The 19,865-nt window shown below is 43.4% G+C and overlaps 1 protein-coding gene across 4 annotated transcripts in view; it reads left to right on the forward strand.

Annotated features, from left to right (window-relative positions):
* The window catches only part of ACSM5 (acyl-CoA synthetase medium chain family member 5), a 41,743-nt gene that overhangs the window by 14,134 nt on the left and 7,744 nt on the right, over window positions 1-19,865 (forward strand). For 2 of the 4 annotated variants that reach the window (XM_049904906.1, XM_049904907.1), the window contains exons 6-14: window positions 2,653-2,806; window positions 6,047-6,126; window positions 7,601-7,724; window positions 9,133-9,213; window positions 9,360-9,461; window positions 14,936-15,063; window positions 15,156-15,255; window positions 17,071-17,190; window positions 17,561-18,541. In XM_049904906.1, the coding sequence (XP_049760863.1) occupies window positions 2,653-2,806; window positions 6,047-6,126; window positions 7,601-7,724; window positions 9,133-9,213; window positions 9,360-9,461; window positions 14,936-15,063; window positions 15,156-15,255; window positions 17,071-17,190; window positions 17,561-17,644 (973 nt within the window). In that variant the 3' untranslated portion in view covers window positions 17,645-18,541. Of the gene's footprint in view, window positions 1-2,652; window positions 2,807-6,046; window positions 6,127-7,600; window positions 7,725-9,132; window positions 9,214-9,359; window positions 9,462-14,935; window positions 15,064-15,155; window positions 15,256-15,346; window positions 15,513-17,070; window positions 17,191-17,560; window positions 18,542-19,865 lie in introns of those variants that run through there. The other 2 variants (XM_049904908.1, XM_049904909.1) reach the window with 2 other exon arrangements.

A 19,865-nucleotide genomic window follows, 5' to 3' on the forward strand; every position in this document is an offset into this window, starting at 1 on the left:
GCCATAGGGCTTTCAATGGATGATTTTTTGGAAGTAGATCACAAAGTCTTCCTTCCAAGGCACCTCTGGGTGGACTTGAACCTCCAACCTTTCAGTTAGTAGCCAAACGCATTAACCGTTTGCACCACCCAGGGACTCCAGACATCTATCTCCTTACCCATAGTTAAAAGCAGACATGTTGAGCAGGCAGTTGGATATATAGTAAAACCTGTGAAAGCTGGAACCTGTGTAAGAAGGAAACCTGTCCGAGAAGGAAAACTCAGATATTTTCCACTAAAATGAGTGATAGAAAAGTATTAAGACTGCAACCTGTGAAAGGCAGAAAAGTTGAGAGACCCAGAAAAACAAGGCAGTCTGGTCAAATCCTGGCCCTCACAGGTTTCACAGTACATGTCTAGATTTAATGAGAAAGATTCAAACTGGAGTTATCAGCAGCAAGATGGTGTTTAAAGCCATGAAATCAACACAGTAATAGCCACTGAAAGAAAAGTCTAAGAACTGAGCTCCTGAGGCATTTGTACATTGAAGGCGGAGGTGAGAAGACTTAGCAGAGGGCATTGAGAAGAAACAACCAATGGGTAGATGGAACAAGGACAGTCTGTGTCCCAGGATCCAAGTACAGAACTTGACCATTTTTCTGTCTTCCAAGTTTGCAGGCAATGTTTCCTGTTCCTAGGATGGCCTTCCTTCTCAGCCTCACCCCTGTAGTTCTCGTACATCATTTGAGTCTAAGTCAGGTGTTACCTCCTCTATGAAAGCATTTATAAGATGTGATCGCTACTCTTGGTTAGATGCCCATTTTCTGTAGTGGTATAAGGCTAGGTGTTTCTTCTCTCAATGTATGATCTTCAGGGGCTTCCCAGATATTTGTATTTATTGAACTATAAGCTTCTCAAAGCAAGGCTATTTGTTTATTTCTATATCCCTAATGACGAGCTCCAACCAACTGGAAGAGATCCATATTTGTGCCCATTCCAAAGAAAGGTGATCCAACAGAATGCAGAAATTATCTAACAATATCATCAATATCACTCACAAGTAAAATTTTGCTGAAGATCACTCAAAAGAGGTTGCAGCAGTACATTGACAAGAAACTGCCGGAAATTCAAGCTGGATTCAGGAGAGGACTTGAAACAAAGGATATTATTGCTGATGTCAGATTGATCTTGGCTGAAAGCAGAGAATACCAGAAAGATGTTAACTGTGTTTTATTGACTATGCAAAGACATTCAACTGTGTAGATTATAACAAATTATGGATAACATTGTGAAGAATGAGAATCCCAGAACACTTAATTGTGCTCATGAGGAACCTGTACTTAGACCAAGAGGTAGTGTTTTGAACAGAACAAGGGGTTACTACACGGTTTAAAATCAGGAAAGGTGTGCATCAGTGTTGCATTCTTTCACCATACTTATTCAATCTGTATGCTGAGCAAATAATCCAAGAGGCTGGACTACATGAAGAAAAACAGGGCATCAGGGCTGGTGGAAGACTCATTAACAATCAGCAATATGCAGATGACAGAGCCTTGCTTGCTGAAAGCAAAGAGGATTTGAAGCGCTTACTGATGAAGATCAAAGACTATAGCCTTCAGTATGGATTACACCTCAACGCAGAGAAAACAAAAATCCTCACAACTAGACCAATAGGCAACATCATGATAAATGGGGGAAAGTTTGATTTTGTTAGGGATTACATTTTACTTGGACCCACAATCCACACCCATGGAAGCAGCAAGCAGGAAATCAACTGACGCATTGCATTGGGCAAATCTGCTGCAAAAGACCTCTTTAAAGTGCAAAAAAGCAAAGATGTCATTTTGAGGACTAAGGTATGCCTGAACCAAGCCATGACATTCTTAATCACTTCATATGCATGTGAAAGTTGGACAACAAGTAAGGAAGACCAAAGAAGAATTGATGCCCTTGAATTATGGTGTTGGTGAAGAATACTGAATATACCATGGACTGCCAGAAGAACAAACAAGTCTATCTTGGAAGAAGCACAGCCAGAGTGCTCCTTGGAAGCAAGGATGGAGAGACTTCATCTCACGTACTTTGGACTTATTATCAGGAGGGTCCAGTCCCTGGAGAAGGACATCATGATTGGTAAAGTAGAGGGTTGGTGAAAAAGACGAAGACCTTCAATGAGATGGATTGATACAGTGGCTGCAACTATGGGGTCAAACGTAACAACGACTGTGAGAATGGTGCAGGACTGGGTAGTGTTTTGTTCTCTTGTACCTAGGGTCACTGTGAGTGGGAACTGAGTCGATGACACCTAACTACAACAACAACATTGACCTCAGTGCGAATGCTAAATAAATGTTGGCTGAATAAAGGGAGTGCACTTATCATACTATATTGAGATTATTTGTTCCCTCAAATATCACTCCCACTAGACTATAAACTCCTTGGAAAAAGGGAACTTGTCTTTTAAAATCTGTACCCATAGCCTAGGGCATAGGTACCTAGAAGGTGCTCAATAAATATTTGTTGAGAAATGGTTGACTTCATGGTTCTTTTCCAGGTTTGACCAGCATAAGTGAGTACCCAGTATGGGCAGGCCACCAATTAATGTGGTAAAGACAGTAGAATCCTTTTTAAAGGCAGAGGAATTGCTGAGGGTGCTGATTTTATTTCCTGGCAGGCGCTGGTTAGCCTTGACCGAATCAGACATCTTCTGGAACACGACTGACACTGGCTGGGTGAAGGCGGCCTGGACCCTCTTCTCTGCCTGGCCCAATGGGTCTTGCATCTTTGTGCATGAGCTGCCCCGTGTTGATGCCAAAGTTATCCTGAATGTAAGAGACAAAAACGCCACTTAACGTGTTGAGTGTGAGTGAGTGGGAAGTAAATGTCAAGTTTGCAAGAGAAAAGGCATGAATCACTGACCAGAAGGCTTCTTTGGTCCTAATATTAACCAGCAAGTTCCCAGAACCTTCCACAATCTGAATCCTGTTCACCTGGCTACCTTCAGTCTTTGCCTATGCTAGATCCTTAGACATAAGACCATTTCATGCTTCCAAACTTTTGCATATCCTATTTCCTCTGCATGGAGTGTCTCCACCTCCCCTATTCTATGCTCCTGTCAGAACCCTATTTACTTTTCAAAATCTTGGGCAAAATCATAATCTACTCGCAAACTCTACATGCTCACATCCATTGGGCTGAGCGTGATTATTTTGCCCAACTCTAGAGCTCTGATGACTCCTGACTAGCCTCCCAGGGTTTTCTCCCAGTAAAGAAATGGAGCAATTTCCTTCTGCCCTGCATATCCTAACCACAATTCCTTAAAACATCAGAGGGCCCATGCTCTTTGCTCTGAGTCAGGCTGTACCACGTAGGGGTTTATAGCACACACTGTGCAAATCAGTCCGATCCGGAGTCTTCCGCTCATTAGCCTTACGGCTCTGGGAAAGTTCCATCACTTCCCAGAGCCTCTGTTTCCTTATCTATGAGAAAAGAATAATATCTTTTTATAGGGTTGTTGTAAGAATGAAATGAGATAATGTATATAAAGTTTTAGCATAGGGACTGGTACACAGTAGATTCTTAACACAATTCAACCCATTACACTCCACCCTTTTGCCCCCAAAATTCACATTCTTGCAACATGCAAAACATATTCTTCCCATCATAGCATAGTAAAAGTCTTAAGTCAAGTCCAAGTCCAAAATTCAAAAATTCTTCTTCATCTGTGAAATCTAGAACACAAGTTATGGGGTTCCAAAGGTACAATGGCAAAACAGGCCCAAGCTAGACATTTCCATTACAATTGGGAAAAACGGAAGGGAAAGAAGGCATAACAGGCACCAAGCAAGTCAGCAGAACACATTACATTAGCCCTCAAAGCTTTGAAAATAATCCTCTGTTCTCTGAGACAATTTACACAATAACCCTGCCCTCCAGCCTCTAGGTATTGGCCACACTCTCCAGATTCTGAGTGGAGGAACCCTCTGCCCTGGGCTTCAGGCCCACTGGGACAGCAACTGTTCTCCCTCAGCTTTAGGTGCACCATTCTCCTAGTCCATCTGAGTGGCAACTCCACCCTTAGAAACACCAGAGCCCATGGCTCCACCCTTTGAAACCACTGAGGTCACGGCTATACGTTTTGAGACTGAGGCAGCTCAGCTTCTTGTGTTTCTTGTCTCTTCAGCTGTTTCCTGGCTTCTTGGCCTCTCGGTTTCTTGGGCCTCACACCCGCATCTGCCCTGCTGGGGCTAGTGTTCCAAAGCACAGTAGCTCCACTCTTAAGTGCCCAGAGGCACCCACTTCACCAGGAAGCCTCCTGCACACATGCAGTCAGCCCTCTGGCTTCCTGGGTTGGCAAGCCTAGCTCCACCAATAAGTGCCCGGATGTTCCCCACTCGACCAGGAAGCCTCCTGTGCACAGGCACTCAGCTCTTTCGCTCCATGCATTGGCTCCAGCACTGTCTTACTTTGGTCTCCTGGTTCTGCTGCTGGTGGTTCTCTGCTGCTGCTGCTTCTTTGCTGCTGCAAGTTCTCTCCTGCTTCTGGCCCCCTGCTGCTGTTGCACCTCTATCCATTCACAGTTTCAAAACCACTTCCACATTTTAGGTATCTGTTAGAGCAGCACCCCACTCCTGGTACCAAATTCTGTGTTGGTCATCTAGTAGGTTACAAGTCCAAATTCAGGGCACCAGCTCCAGGGGAAGGCTTTCTTTCTCTGTTGGCTCTGGAGGAAGGTCCTTGTCCTCAATCTTCCCCTGGCTGAGGAGCTTCTCAAGTGTAGGGACTCTGTGTCCAAAGGATATGTATGCTCTGCTCCTAATGCTGCTTTCTTCATAGTATGAGGTCCCCAACTCTCTGCTTTGTTTCCCTTTCCTCTTATCTCTTGATAAAAGGCCACATCCCAGGGAAAATCCCTTTACCTTGGATCAGGGTGGTGACCTGAGTAAGGGTTGTGTTATTATCCCACCCTAATCCTCTCAACATAAAATTACATTACAATCACAAAATGGATGACAACCACACAGTACTGGGAATCATTGCCTAACCAAGTTGGCACATATTTTGGTGGAACACAATTCAATCCTTTACACACATATTGATTATTATCATTATCAGACTAATCACCATCACTACATATTCACACAGGCTATATCAGCCAGTGTGTCTACTCTCCCTCCACTGCCTCAACCTTGATGTTATATACTGATTATCTGTTGCTGGGTAGTAAATCACCCCAAAACTTAGCAGTTTAAAACACAAATAATTGTTATCTCACAGTTTCAGAGGCTCAGGAATACAGGGGCAGCTTAGCCGGGTGGTTTTAGCTCAGCGTCTCTCACAAGGTTGCAGTTAAGGTGATGGCCAGAGCTGGAGTCATCTCAAGGTTCTACTGGGGTTGGAAAACCTGCTTTAAAAGAAACTCATAGGTTTTTTATTGTTGTTGGTTACTGTCAAGTCAATTCTGACTCATAGCAACACCAGGTGTGCAGAGTAGAACTGCTCCACAGGGTTTTCAAGGATGTGACTTTTCAGAAGCAGATTGCCAGACCTGTCTTCCGAGGCACCTCTGGGTAGGCTCAAACTGCCAATCTTTTGGCTCATGGCAGAGCGCTTGACTGTTTGCACCACCAGGGAGCCATGTGGTTTTTAGCAGACTTCAGTTCCTGGCTGGCTGTTGTCCAGAGGTTCTCACTCTTCACATTGTGCACTTCTCCATAGGGACTGTTTACAACATGGTTGTTGGCTTCCCCTACAGTGAGTGACCCAGGCAAGGGAGAGACAGTGAATACACCCAAGACAGTAGCCACAGTCTTTTTATAACCTAATCTCAGATGTGGCAAACCATCACCTCTGCAGTATGCTATTGGTCATGCAGACCAACCTAGGTACAGTGTGGGAGGAGACTCCATGAGGATGCGGATACCAGGAGGTGGGGTCCTCAGGAACCATCTTGTAGGCTGCCTACCACACAGAGCTCTCAGCTTCCCTCCTGTGTTTATGAGGACGTCAAGACCCAAGCCATCTGTGGCAAGTCTAAGCCCATCTTCCAACCTTTTTTTTTTGTTTAGACTCTCTCCCGGTTCCCAATCACCACTCTCTGCTGTGTCCCCACCATCTTCCGGCTGCTTGTGCAGGAGGATTTAACCAGGTACAGACCCTCTGTTTTGTGCTTTGGGGGCCTAAGTATGTGAATATATGCCACAGTGCCCACAGCACACCCACTCACTATTCCATATCTCTTTCTCTCTCACATACTGGTGCGTGCACGTGCGCGCACACACACGCACACACACATTCCCTATACAAGCACTCAGGTACACCCACTCCTCAAGCAAACTCACTCATGCACACACATACCCCTCAGGGATGAGCTTCCGGCTGGATTTAATCATTTAAGGCTTTAGGGAGTCTGACATTTCAGTCTTTGAAGTGACCTGTTTCCTCACCACACAGCCATGGGTCACCCCATCAGCAATGTGTCTGTTGCTTCCATGAGATTAGAGGAAGTGTTGGATAATCATTAACCACCTATGGAAGGGGACTTATAACTTGAGCCCTAATGCCTTGTGGGACCCATAAGACACCACATTGGAGGTTCCATCCCCCAGCTCCTCTGGCCCCAGACTAGCCCCAGCCAGCCACTCTCTGAGTGTATGCCATTGGGCACCCAAGAGAAGGAGGCAAGAAAACGTGGATGGCTCCCATCCTATGTGACTCCAAAACAACATCTGCTGGCAAAACACGGCTAGTTGCTAGGGTATGTGGAGGGAGGACTATTGTGCTCCAGTAACCCGTGGATCCAGATCTATGGCTTGTCTCCTAGCCTCTCCCAAGTCATGGGGAACTGCCCATCTTCCCTAATTACATGCACCCGACCATGACTTGCCTAAAAGATGAAGTTCTTACATAAGACTCAAGATGAACTCTTGTACGATATTAAGAATTCCTCCCATTCACTGGTCTGTTCTCTGTATCTCCACATTATGATTTTGACCAAAAGCAGGCTGAGTGATTTATTCAAGAACAATTTGGTTGAAAGATACTTGGCAATACTGAGTAATTTAGCCAAAGCCAATTCGATCTAAGGGAAAAAAAAAAATGGTTATAATGTATTTGCAATCGTTAATTTTTCACATGTTGGATAATTGGTTAAATAACTGGTTGAGGGGTATTTTATAACATATTAGGATCTTTAGGGATTTTGGGTCCATTTTTCTGACTTGGGGGGGTTCTTAAAGGGATACACTTTATCTAATTTGTAAATTATCCATCTTTTTAAACCAAATTGTTGTTTTGCCCAATTTATTATCAATCAGTTTGTTTACAGCTGAATTGTTTTGGCTGATTCACCTGGAGCTCCCCAAGTTATGCCAAAGTCTACTATATGAGGTTCTGATTTTATTGCAATGTTGGGTAGGATTGGTTTTGTTGAAATTATCTGTCCACGAGGAACATCCTGTGAAGCCAGAGAATCCGGGCACTCAGAGAAGATTTTAAAACATAGGCATTGATCCTCTAGTGCTTTGGGGAAGGTCCAGTACCTGGACCCGGGGAAGTAGTGTAGGGGCCTGGGTGGGGTGGAGATCCTGACATTGGCTGCCTCATTTCCCTCGCTGAGAAAGGTACCAGTTTCAGAGTCTGAGGCACTGTTCGGCTGGAGGAGAGGCCCTCAATCCTGACGTGAGGGAGAAGTGGAAGAGCCAGACGGGACTGGAACTGCATGAAGGTTATGGCCAGTCTGAAACAGTGAGTGCTGATGGGCTGGGTCCCTTGCCCAGTTCCGCTCCACCTGACCCCTCAGCCAGCAAGTGCAGCCTGCTGGCCTCCAGCACCCTCCAGCCTGCCTGGCCCTAATCTCAGAGAGGCTGGTCAGAGACTACCCTGCTCACAGGGAGAGAAGCTGATAACAAAATGCCATGGGCTCTTCTGTCCTTTTGGTTTAAAGGAGTAAATTATAGATCTTAGACCCTCCCGTTGTTGTTGTTAGTTGCCATCAAGTCCATTCCAACTCATGGTGACCCCATGGGTGCAGAGTAGAGCTGTGTTCCATAGGATTTTCAAGGCTGTGACCTTTTGGAAGCACACTGCCAAGCCTGTCTTCCGAGGCACCTCTGGGTGGGTTTGAAGTGCCAAACTTTTGGCTAATAGTCAAGCGCTTAACCATTTGTGCCACCCAGGGAGCCTAGATTCTGCTAAATAAAAATATTCCTGAGAAAGGAAAACATGAAAGGTTCAGGAGTTAGTTGTCTCTGAGTTGGTTAAGTTTCAAAACTTCCCAAAATGAGATTTGAGACCGAGAACGTGGGTATATGCTGTCAGGAGAAGTACCCTTCTGGAAGGGTTGAAGGATGGAATTGAAAAGTCAAGAAGTCTAAAATCTGATGTTGTTTTTTTCACAATTACACCATTGCCTGTAAACCAACTCTCATGGACAAAGGTTCTGTTTACCTCCACTAGGACAGATGACATCTGTCCGTGGTCAGAGTCCAGGATCCTAAATGGCATACTCTACAGCTGTCCAGGCAGTTTTGGGGATCAGCTGAGTCTTTTGGCTTAGTGACACACTAAGTTTGTTACTTACAAGTACCCATTAGACTCTTCAATATATGTTTGTTTATTACAGAAAGAAAAATGAGAGGGAAGGAGAGAAGGAAGAGAGAAGGAAGGGGTGAGGAAGGAAGGAGAGAAAGAAAGGAAGGAAAGAGGAGGAGGAGGAGGGAGGTAGGAAGGGAGGGAGGGAGGGAGGGAGGGAGGGAGGGAGGGAGGGAGGGAGGGAGGGAGGGAGGGAGGAAGGAAGGAAGGAAGGAAGGAAGGAAGGAAGGAAGGAAGGAAGGAAGGAAGGAAGGAAGGAAGGAAGGAAGGAAGGAAGGAAGGAAGGAAGGAAGGAAGGAAGGAAGGAAGGAAGGAAGGAAGGAAGGAAGGAAGGAAGGAAGGAAGGAAGGAAGGAGAGATGGTAAGGGAGGATATACAGAAAGGAAGAAATGAAAGGAAGAGAGGGAAGGAGCAAGAAAGGAAGGAGGAAGGGAGAGAAAGAAAAGGAAATTAGGAAGAAAGACGGCAAAAGAGTTAGGAGGCAGGGACAGAGAGACAGGCATGGACCCAGAGGACGCTAAAGGAATAAAGCTTCTTCTTACTGGTACTGGTCTCTCTCCAGGTTTTAATCTGTGCCAATCTAAGAGGCACAAAAATCAAGTCTGGATCCATGGGGAAAGCATCTCCACCTTACAATGTGCAGGTAGGAAGTTTGCCCCAAATGTTGGTGCTGAGGCTTCATTTGAAGAGGGGCAAGACATATGCCCATGGGTTAGCAATGCCAGGCTTGGCTGATGGGGTGGCCTGGCTATGCAGACCTCCAGACAACTTCTGTGATCTCTCTGCCAGATTGTGGATGATGAGGGCAATGTCCTACCTCCAGGAGAAGAGGGGAATGTGGCTGTTTGCATCAGACCCACCCGGCCCTTCTGTTTCTTCAACTGCTATTTGGTAAGAGGCAGGGAATGGCCATTCTGGGAGAAGTTACTGTGTGCCAGCCATTGCACTCCACACTTTATAAACATCTATTTGTTTAACTCTTACAATAACTGTATAAGGTGGGTTGGTACTCTCATTGATAAGTAAAAGGAAGCTAGAGAGGTGAAGTGACTTATCCAATGTCATACAACTAGCACCTGCAGGATGTCGGATTTAAGCATGGGTGTGTCTGAGAGGGCCCCTGGGTGAAGCAAATGGTTTACACTCATCTACTAACCTAAAGTGGAGCCCTGGTGGCACAGTGGTTAAGAGCTTGGCTGCTAACCAAAAGGTTGGCAGTTTGAATCCACCAGCCGCTCCTTGGAAACCCTGTGGGGCAGCTCCAGTCTGTCCTATAGGGTCATTTTGAATCAGAATCAACTCAAAGGCAATGGGTTTTTTTTTTTTTTTTTTTTACTAACCTAAAGGCTGGTGTTTGAACCCACCCAGCAGTGCCATGGAAGAAAGGCTTGGTTAGCTGCTCCCATAAAGATTATAGCCAAGAAAACCCCATGGAGCACAATTCTACCCTCTAACACATGGGTCCACCATAAGTCAGAGAATCAACTCAGCAACGAGTTGGGTTTTTTAGTTTCTGGTGTCTGAGATTACAAACATATGACATAGGAAGGCAGCCCCATTACTTCACTAATGAGAAAATTGAGATTCAGGTAAGAGAAGGCAAGTGACTTACCAAAGGTCAAACTGCAATTTCATGCCAGAGCCTAGTTCTTCTGTTTTTGTTGGCTCTTGTGTGGATGTAGATTTTTCTTTGAAAAGCCAGTGATTACCTCTCCCTTATACTCACCTTGGCTGGTGTTTATGGTGGGCTTTGTTTTCTCCAAATGCCTCTCCATCCTGGTTCTCAATCCTGCCTGCACATTAGAAACACCTGGGGAGCGTCAACCATCACTGATGCTCAGGCACCACCCCACCCAGTAAAAACCCAGTGCCGTCACCACCCCAGTCTAACTAAATCCAAAGTCCTAATGGCTCAGCTTCCCAGGTGGATGTGCAGCCAATATTGAGATCCATGGCTTTACAGGGATTCCATCTGGTGTGTATATTAAGCTGTCAATCATCTACAATATTGAAACAAGCCGATAAAAAAAACAGTCTGTTTGTCTTTGGAATGTTGTATGTGATATTTGTATTTTCATGGCTTTTCTGCAACTATAAAATAAATACTTAAAACCACAGAAATGTACTTACCAAAAAAAAAAAAAAATAGTAATCACAGCAAGCAGAAATAATATTAAAGATTTAATGTATTTCCTTCTAATCATTTTTGTAGGCAGTAGTAAGTCTTGATCTTCCTGAATATTCATTCATTGTTTATTGAGTTCCTACTTCATACTGCTAAGTGTGCATTAACGGTCAGGAAAGATGTGATACTTGTGGGGTTTGCATTCTAGTTGGGAGAAATAGAGGATAAAGAAAAAGGGGACACCGAGCTTCTGTTAGGGCTGATGGTATAATCTAGGGATGGATAAGAATGATGGTTCAACAACATGATGAACATACTCAGTGTCACTGAACTGGACATGCGAAGGTTGTTGAAATGTCAAATATTTTGTTGCCTATATATTTACTACAATTAAACACACACACACAGCGCAGTGATGGAGAGTAACTACGAAGCCTGTGTGTATGATGTTCATAAATCCCCATGTTTGTGAATATTTCTACATTATCTGATGGCATAAAGTTCAGTAAAGTATAACTGAATACACAACCTCTTTGGATCTGTGATGATTCCACTGAAAAAGTACGAAAAACCCAAACCCATTGCCGTTGAGTCGATTCCAACTCTAGCGATTCTGTAGAGTAGAACTGTCCCATACGGTTTCCAAGGAGCACCTAGTGGATTCAAACTGCCAACCTTTTGGTCAGTAGCCATAGCTCTTAACCACTACACCACCAAGGTTTTCAAGGAAGTATTAAAGCAATTTGTAAAGCTATTTGCTGGCCAAGAACCTTCACTCTGATGTTTTTCTTTTCATCCCTAACACAAACACTGGGCTTTCTATCAAGTTCACTTCTGTTGTTTTTTTCAATTTTATTGTGGTAAAATGTATATAGCATAGAATTTGCCATTTTTACCATTCTTAGACGTACTGAACTTGTGACATTAATTACAATCACCACATTGCGCAACCATACCACAAATGCAACTCTCTTCTCTGCATTTCTTTAAATTATTCGTGAGCCTTTCTCGTGGCCCTGTTTTGTTTTAAAAATATGTTCGAATACTATGACCACGGTATCTCTACAGTTATTTGGCGTGTGTGGTAATTTTGCTTTCTGTAGCATCTGTACGTTTCCTTCTGAGGCTGGTGTGCTGTCAGGGGTCGGTGCTCTGACTTCCTCCCCCTGCACCCATCCTCACAACAAGCGCCACTACACCAAGAAAGTTAATCCTTTCTGTTCGTGGTTTAGGGAAACCCTGGTGGCGTGGTGGTTAAGTGCTACAGCTGCTAACCAAAAGGTTTAGCAGTTTGAATCCACCAGCCGCTCCTTGGAAACTCTATGGGGCAGTTCTACTCTGTCCTATAGGACTCCACAGCAGTGGGTTTGGTTTTTGGTTGGTTTGGTGGCATCGTGGTTAAGAACTACGTTGGAATTGACACCACGGCAACGGGTATTTTTTTTTTAGTTCATGTCTTGCTCTTCTGGAGCACTACTTGTTTGTCAAAAGAGATGATGCCTGTCTATCTCTTTTTCCTCATAGATTGTTCTCTTCAGCGTGTCTTTTTTCTTTTTGTCCCCCTAAGAGTTTGTTTTTATTTCTATCTATAAATGCAATATACATGTATTGTTTATTTATCCATTCTCCGATCTGTGGTCATTGGATTTGTTTCCAGTCTTTTACTGGAAAGCTGCACTGTTTGTGGCCAAACTTAATTACACGTCTCTGGAACATAAGATGTTAAAGTTGTTCTCCAAAGGGCATCTAGCTGTGTAATTTTTAGATCATGGGATATGTGAATGTTTAACTTCACAAGAAAATGTTTAATTTTGCTAAAGTTGTTGTACCTGCAGAATCCTAAGGGCAAGGGCATGGTCTTTGGGCATTTGTGGTCTCATTCATGGCTAGTAAGAGTATAATGGTTGGGCCCTGTTGATAAAGTAATTTTTGTAATAGTTATTCAGGGATATAAAATTGGTCATACCCTTTGGCTCAGAAATCTCATATTTGGGAATTGCTAGAAAGAAAAGAAATCAAAATGTAAAAACTGTTTGGCACCCAAAGATAGTCACATCATTTATAACTGTGGGAGAAATGGAAGTGGGGAGAATCTCAACATCCAGAATTAGATTATTGGTTGAGTAAATTGTAGTAGATTGACAATCTAAAATGAAAACCAAACCGTTGGCCATTGAGTCAGTCCTGACTCACAGCGACTCTATAGGACAGAGTAGAACTGTCCCACAGGGTTTCCTAGGAGTGGCTGGTGGATTCGAACTGCCGAACTTCTAGTTAGCAGACAAGCTCTTAACCACTGCACCACCATCTAGCAGTTGTAAAATTGTATCTCATGGTATTCTTGATTTTAATTTCCCTGATTATTAGTAAAGTTGAACATCTCTTTATATGTTTATAAGCCATGTGTATTTCCTCTTTGAAATTCCTGTTCTTGTATTGTGCTGATTTTTATTGGGTTGTTTGTCTTTTCTAATCAATTTATAGAAGTTCTTTCCACATTGCCGATACTAATCCTTTCTCTGTTATTCGGGTTTCGTCTATGTTAGTGCCTCTGTGTTTTATTTATGTCACATTTTCTAACCTAAGGTCAGAAAAATATTTGCTTATATTTTCTTCTAATAGTTTCGAAGTTTTGCTTTTGGAGTTAAAGTCTGCAATCCATCTGTAATCTATATACGTATGTAAAAAGATAGAGATCTATCTTATTTTTTTCCATATGGATGATCAATTTGTTGAATAACCTTCCTTTCCCCAGTGATCTGTCATGCTAACTCTGTCAAATAAAAAAGTTTGATACATTCATGGGTAAGCTTTTGGCCCTTTCCTCTATTTCGTTGGTCAACTGGTCTATTCCTGTACTGATACCATAGAGTCTCATTTACAACAGCATTATAGGTCAAGGTACCTAGTAGGGCAAGTCTCTACTTACTCAACTTCTTTATAAGTGTTTTTACCTATTCTTGGCCCTTTGCTCTTCCAAATACATTTTAGAATCAGCTTGTCAAGTTCCATGGACAATGTCTCAGCATTTTAATGGGGTTGCATTAAATCTATAGATCAATTTAGAGATAATTAATGTCTTTATAATATTAATTTTTTCTCTCTTGGCTAAGAGATCGGCTGCTAACCAAAAGGTCGGCAGTTTGAATCCACCAGCCACTCCTTGGAAACCCCATAGGGCAGCTCCACTCTGTCCTATACGGTTGCTATGAGTCGGAATTGATTCCACAGCAATGGTTTTGTTTTTTATCTTTGCATTTATTTATACCTTTTTTAATTTTCTTCTGTAGAGTTTTAAGTTTTCTGTGTATAAGTCTTACAGATTTTGTGTTTGATTTATTTTAGGTATTTAGAATTTAGTTTTTTTTTTCTCAGAATGTGTTTTTTTTAGTGAGGTATAATTTATGTGCAGTAAAATAATGCACCTATTTTAGGTGTATAGTTCAATGACTTTTGACAAATATAAACGCCTTGTAACCATCACCACAATCAAGACATAGAACATTTTGTCATTTCAGAAAGTTCCTCTTTGCAGTCAATCCTCCCTCCACCCAGCCCTAGGCAATCATAAAATGGCTTGTTGTCACTACAGATTAATTTACCTTTTTTTTTTTTTTTTACATCCTATAAATGGAATCATAAAGCATTCACTTTTGTGAGTCTGGCTTCTTTTACTCAGCTGACTATTTTTGAGTTTCATCTGTGTTATCATATCAATGTTGGTTTTAACTTTTTATTCCTGAGTAGTAGCTTTTTCTTTAAAGCTTTAGAAATCAAAGTATGATTTTTTTTTTTCCCCTCTTGACTCCTCACTCTTCACAACCCTGGGCTTTTTAGCTCTCCCCTCTCTTTCTACTTTTAGTGATTTCAGACAATAAAGAGTCTCAGTGTGACCTTATCCTAAAAACAGGGTCATTAAAAACAGGGCCAATAGTCCTGTGCCACTTTCTTGCATTCGACTATACTTCTTAGGGCCTCTTGGATAGGTGGTAGTAGGTGGCTTCCCTTAATCATTTCCTGGCGGCTTCCTTACAATTAAAAAAGGGGAAACAAATTCACCTGGCTACCGTTGCTCCCTGTTCAGAGGGGTGGGGAACTCAATTCTGGCCAGCTTGAGCTTTGGGAACTGCTAGAATTTCTAGTGAGGGGTCCTCAGCCTCCTACGCTGGTCTGCTTGGGCAGTGGCTGGCCTGAATGGCTTTGCACAGATGGCCCTTCCTGGGATTTCTTTGCCTTTCAGGACAATCCTGAGAAGACAGCCGCCTCCGAAAAAGGGAGCTTTTACATCACAGGGGACCGAGCCCGCATGGATGAGGATGGCTACTTTTGGTTCATGGGACGAAATGACGACGTGATCAATTCCTCAAGGTCAAGCTGTCTGATCTTTCTCCCTCCCTGTGGAGTATCACGGGGGCCCGGGGAAGGGGAGAGCACTAGAAGAATTTGTTTTTCTCCTCCAGCTACCGGATTGGGCCAGTTGAAGTAGAGAGTGCCCTTGCTGAGCATCAGGCTGTCCTGGAGTCTGCTGTGGTCAGCAGTCCAGACCCCATCAGAGGGGAGGTAACTATTTCATCCAGGAGCGTAATGTCCTGGTTCTATGCCCATTAGCAAGAGGAAGGTCCAGATTCCCCTATATCTCACTCCCATTCAGGAACCACAAAGCCTGAAATGGCACCACGAGACACACATTCCTTTTGGTTAAGCATTACCCTCATGTCTTCGGAGATGGAAGTACTCTTGGGAGGGACAAAACTGGAAGACACTGACACATACAGAGCTGGATCCAGAAGAAGCTGACAATTGGGCGGGAGATCTTGGTGGCAAGTATAGGCTCTTTTATCCATCCCATCCAATAGGAGGTCTTTTTCCATTTTTAGATGAGGATACAGGCAGCATACCAGTCATGGTTGCTGGGGGCTCTAACCTGGGAGGAATAGTCACCTTGAGGGATGACAGAATAAGTAACCAAAGTGATCTTGATATACCAGAAAGGTGGGCCAAGTTTAATAAACTGGACTTTCACAGGAGAAATGCAAATTTCTTCCTGTGGCTCCCAGAAAAATAGATAGAAAGGGAGAAATCAGTCTAAAGGCTATGTACTTTTCACTGGCTGTCAATCCAAAGCGATCCCAAAGTATGACGTAGTTACCTTTAAGAAGGTCTTCTAACAACAAGCTGCATTTGCAAAGTATCACAGTCACAGGAGTGATCCTCAAAGTGTGGTCCTGGGACTGCTCACAGCTGTGTCTTCTAGAGTTCTCATTAAAAATACAGATATCTAGACCTCAAGTCTGAATAAGAGTGACTGGGCTGTAGACCAGGGAATCTGCATTTTAACCAGCACCTCCCCACCACCACCGCTCCCCGCCACTGTGCCCGCTAAAGTTTAACACCACTGATTCAGACTGAGGGAGGTGAGAGTCCCATTTGTGTGTTGAAGAAATCGCCTCTGGAAAACTATGCCTAGTTCTGCATGCCACACATTAACTGGGGCAAATGGCTACGCGCTCAAAGTTAATCCATACATTGTGCTTAGAATAGAGTCTCATACATGGAATGTTTAGCAGTTATAGCAGTAACAGAAAGCTCTTTATAAAATCAGATCTGTCTGAACATGAAATGATAGAGAGCTTCCCATCTTTGGGAGGTATGCAAGGACGTTTGGACAACCATTTAACAGGACGTTGTCAACTGAGTTGTATGCTGGTATGGCTAAGGGTTAGACCGAGAGCCTAAGTTGCCTTTTGGGTCCTTCCATTCTTGTGAGAAACCCATCAGAAGCTGACTTTGAGACTTCTCCCCTTCGTTGGTGGGAAGCAGTCTGCACAAAAGATCTGGGCAGAGAGAGCCAAGGTATAGAAAGTCCATCAGGGTGCGTGGGACAGAAGCATTGCCAGTTAATGTTTACTGATCACATTCATACGTACAATGCCCGAAAGATCTGCCTTTCCCTGCAAGTGGTCTGAGTTTATTTTTTTTTTTTCTCCCAGTCCCTTTTGTCCAAACCCAGGCCTATCTGCGTTTCTAGTCAGACAAACCGGGAAGTAATTGATCCTAAGGGGTTTGCAAAATATTTGCATTTTACAAGAAGCAAGTTGGCTTCTCACGGTATCATTTTTCAGGTATGGGGAATAGTTTGTGGAATAGTTAGGGATCTGATATTGTTCTGCAAAAGTCAACATTCCCAATCATTGATCCTGGAAAGACAACCAACAGAAAAATCAGCGTTGTCCATTTCATTGGCTGGGTGGAGGAGAACTGGTAGAACTTTTGTGTTGGGCTGGTAAATGTCAGCCCTTATTCAAAAGGCTAGTTGAAGGAGGAAAGCTTTGCCCTATGAAGCCTGATCTTTTTTTTTTTTTTTTGCCCTGGCAGGTCGTAAAGGCATTTGTAGTCCTTTCTCCAGCCTACTCCTCTTGTGATCCAGAGGAACTAACACGGGAACTCCAGGAGCATGTAAAAAGGGTGACCGCTCCATATAAATACCCCAGGAAGGTAAACATCTGGGAGTAGTCTAGGACAACATGAGCTAGAAAATCAAATCAGCAAATATTGCCCAAGCGCTGACTTAGGGACAGGCCCTGTGCCTTTTCTCCCTGTTCCTTCCTGAATCCTCTTCAAAGCACATATTGTTCTTACTTTAAGAACTGGCCTATAAATCAGACTCCGGGGCGGGGGAGGGGTGGTGTTGGTGCTGAACTGCTGTTGGAAAGATCATGTTCTCTAGGCTCTAGCCATTTTGATGGTTGTTATTTAGAGAAAACCAGTGAATTTTTCCAGTGAAGTGGCAGAGGGTAATGGTTCTTTCAAGACAAATGTCTTTCCAGAAATGATGATTTCAGGATTTTCCTTTTTTCATCACTAGGTGGCTTTTGTTTCAGAGCTGCCAAAGACGGTTTCTGGAAAGATCCAAAGGAGTATATTGAGATGTCAAGAGTGGGGAAAATGAGGTGCAACCCCAAAGAGGCCCCTAAAAGTTTCAAGGGGGACTGGTAGGATCACTGGTTGCCCCCCTGCTTGAAGCATCATCCTCTCAACCCCATGGATGTCAAGGCTTTCAGCTTCCAAATGGGCATCCCCAGAATCTTTGGGTGATCCTGGAAGAAAGCAGAAGAAAATTACTGACCCAGAGTGAATGGCCATATCTAGTCTAGCAAATGCTTGGTGGCTTGCCACCTCCTTTGTCTGGAGGCATGGTGGGCATATACCTACTGGTCTTACCTACTAAGACCTTCCTGCTGTCCCTGTGAAGGACAGGTCACCATAACTGCTGGGTACTTGTGATCATATTCACTGCTGATGGAACTATAACAGTTTGGCCTTTTTGACAAAGCTATTTGGTAATACCTTCCAGGGCCATGAAATTGGTCATACCCTTTAGCTTAGAGATTCTACCTTTGGAAAGCACCACAAAGAAAGAATTCAAAATGCAGAAAATGCTTGGGGCACAAAGATTTTCACTGCAGCACTGTTTACAACTGTGGGATAAAAGAGGGAAATAATTAACTAACTTGCAGTAGATGAATTCAATAACATATTATGTGGCCATTAAAACTATTGAAGGGGAATTTATTATCTCTTGAGAAAAGATTAAGCTCTATTAATTTTAAAAATCAGAATAGAAATACTATATACATTCTGGAGAACCACAACTCACAAAAATAAGGAAAAAACTGTAGCTGGAAAAAAGATTGGAAGGAAATACCTGGATATGTTAGAAGTAATTTTCCCGGGATTGGAGAGGGAGGAAAGATAATTGATAATAGTTTTTCTTGTGTACGTGTTGTTTTCTAAGTAAGTATAGATAACAATTTTAATGAAAAAAAATTTCAAATAAACAATCCTCTCAAACTACTCTCTGCCTCGTGTCTAGCTCTTCCTCCACCTACCAACACATCATCCTCAAAAGTTAGTGTATTACGTCTTATCCAGGAAGGGCACAGGACTTGAAGCCGTGTCCAAGACCCTGAGATTTGAAGGGGTGGCTCTGGCTAGCCCTGTGGGGGAGAAGCTGATGGAAACTGAGGCAGACTCCAAATCTCTTCACCAACCCCCAGCACCTCCACCCACTCACCAATAAATATTTAGTGAGCAATGGCTGTGTGCTGGGCTCTGGGAATACAACTATCAGCCAAAACCAACCCAGTCCTCACCCTGGTGTCCTGACCCTGGTGTCCCTGGAGGTTGACATTATTAGTCAAAGAATAATACAAATAGATGCACAACTGTGATAAATGTCACGAAGGAAAGAATATGATTAAAATATAGATCCAGGGGAGACTGATCAAGGCTGAGGGACTCAGGATGTCAGAGGGGTCTTCCCTAAGGAAGTCCCATGTGAGCCGGGATCAAAGGAAAAGCAGAAATAAACTAAGGAAAGAGGTAGGGGACAAGCTTTCTGGATGAAGGATGCAGCCTGTGTAGAGGCCTTGAGGTAGGAGAAGAATGTCGATTTGCAGTCATAAAGACAGCTCACACTCACAGAATATCCGCTAGTCAAGGCACTGCTCTGAATGATGGGGACAGAGAGGTTAAGCAATTGCTGAAATTCACACAGCTAGTATCTCACAGAGCTAGAATTCAAACCCAAGTGGGCCGGCTCCAATGTCCATACACTTCAACCTCACACTGCAGATTCAGGATGGCCTGGTTTAGGAATTTTGTCTTTCTTCTGTGAGTACTAGGGAGCCACAGACAGTTTTCAGCAGTGAAAAGATCCTCTTAAGGTTTTTTTTTTTTTTTTAATCCTTTAAGAAAAAACAACCAAACTTGTAAAGGTAAGTTCCTGTTCTTTATGCCATTTGTCTTGATGGCATTTCTGGACAGGGCAAATTATCTCTATTTTGAAGACAGAAATTCAGGCTTTCGCTTGACTACTAACCTAAAGGTCGGTGGTTCAAGCCCACCTAGCATTGCCATGGAAGAAGGGCCCAGTGATCCGTTTCTGTAAAGATCACAGCCAAGAAAACACTATGGAGCAGTTCTACTATGAAACATATGGGGTCTCCAGGAGTCAGAATCGACTTGATGGCAAAGAATTTGGTTTGGCCCAAGACCCAACAGGAGGAGGGTCCAGGGGCAAGGAAAACATGCAGGCTCTGACTGCTCAACGTCATTGGTGCTCATGGATTGAGGGGTTGTGGTTGTGCACTGGGTGCTTCTGGAATTCC

Source organism: Elephas maximus, chromosome 12, assembly GCF_024166365.1.
Source record: "Elephas maximus indicus isolate mEleMax1 chromosome 12, mEleMax1 primary haplotype, whole genome shotgun sequence".
Taxonomy (NCBI): Eukaryota; Metazoa; Chordata; class Mammalia; order Proboscidea; family Elephantidae; genus Elephas; species Elephas maximus.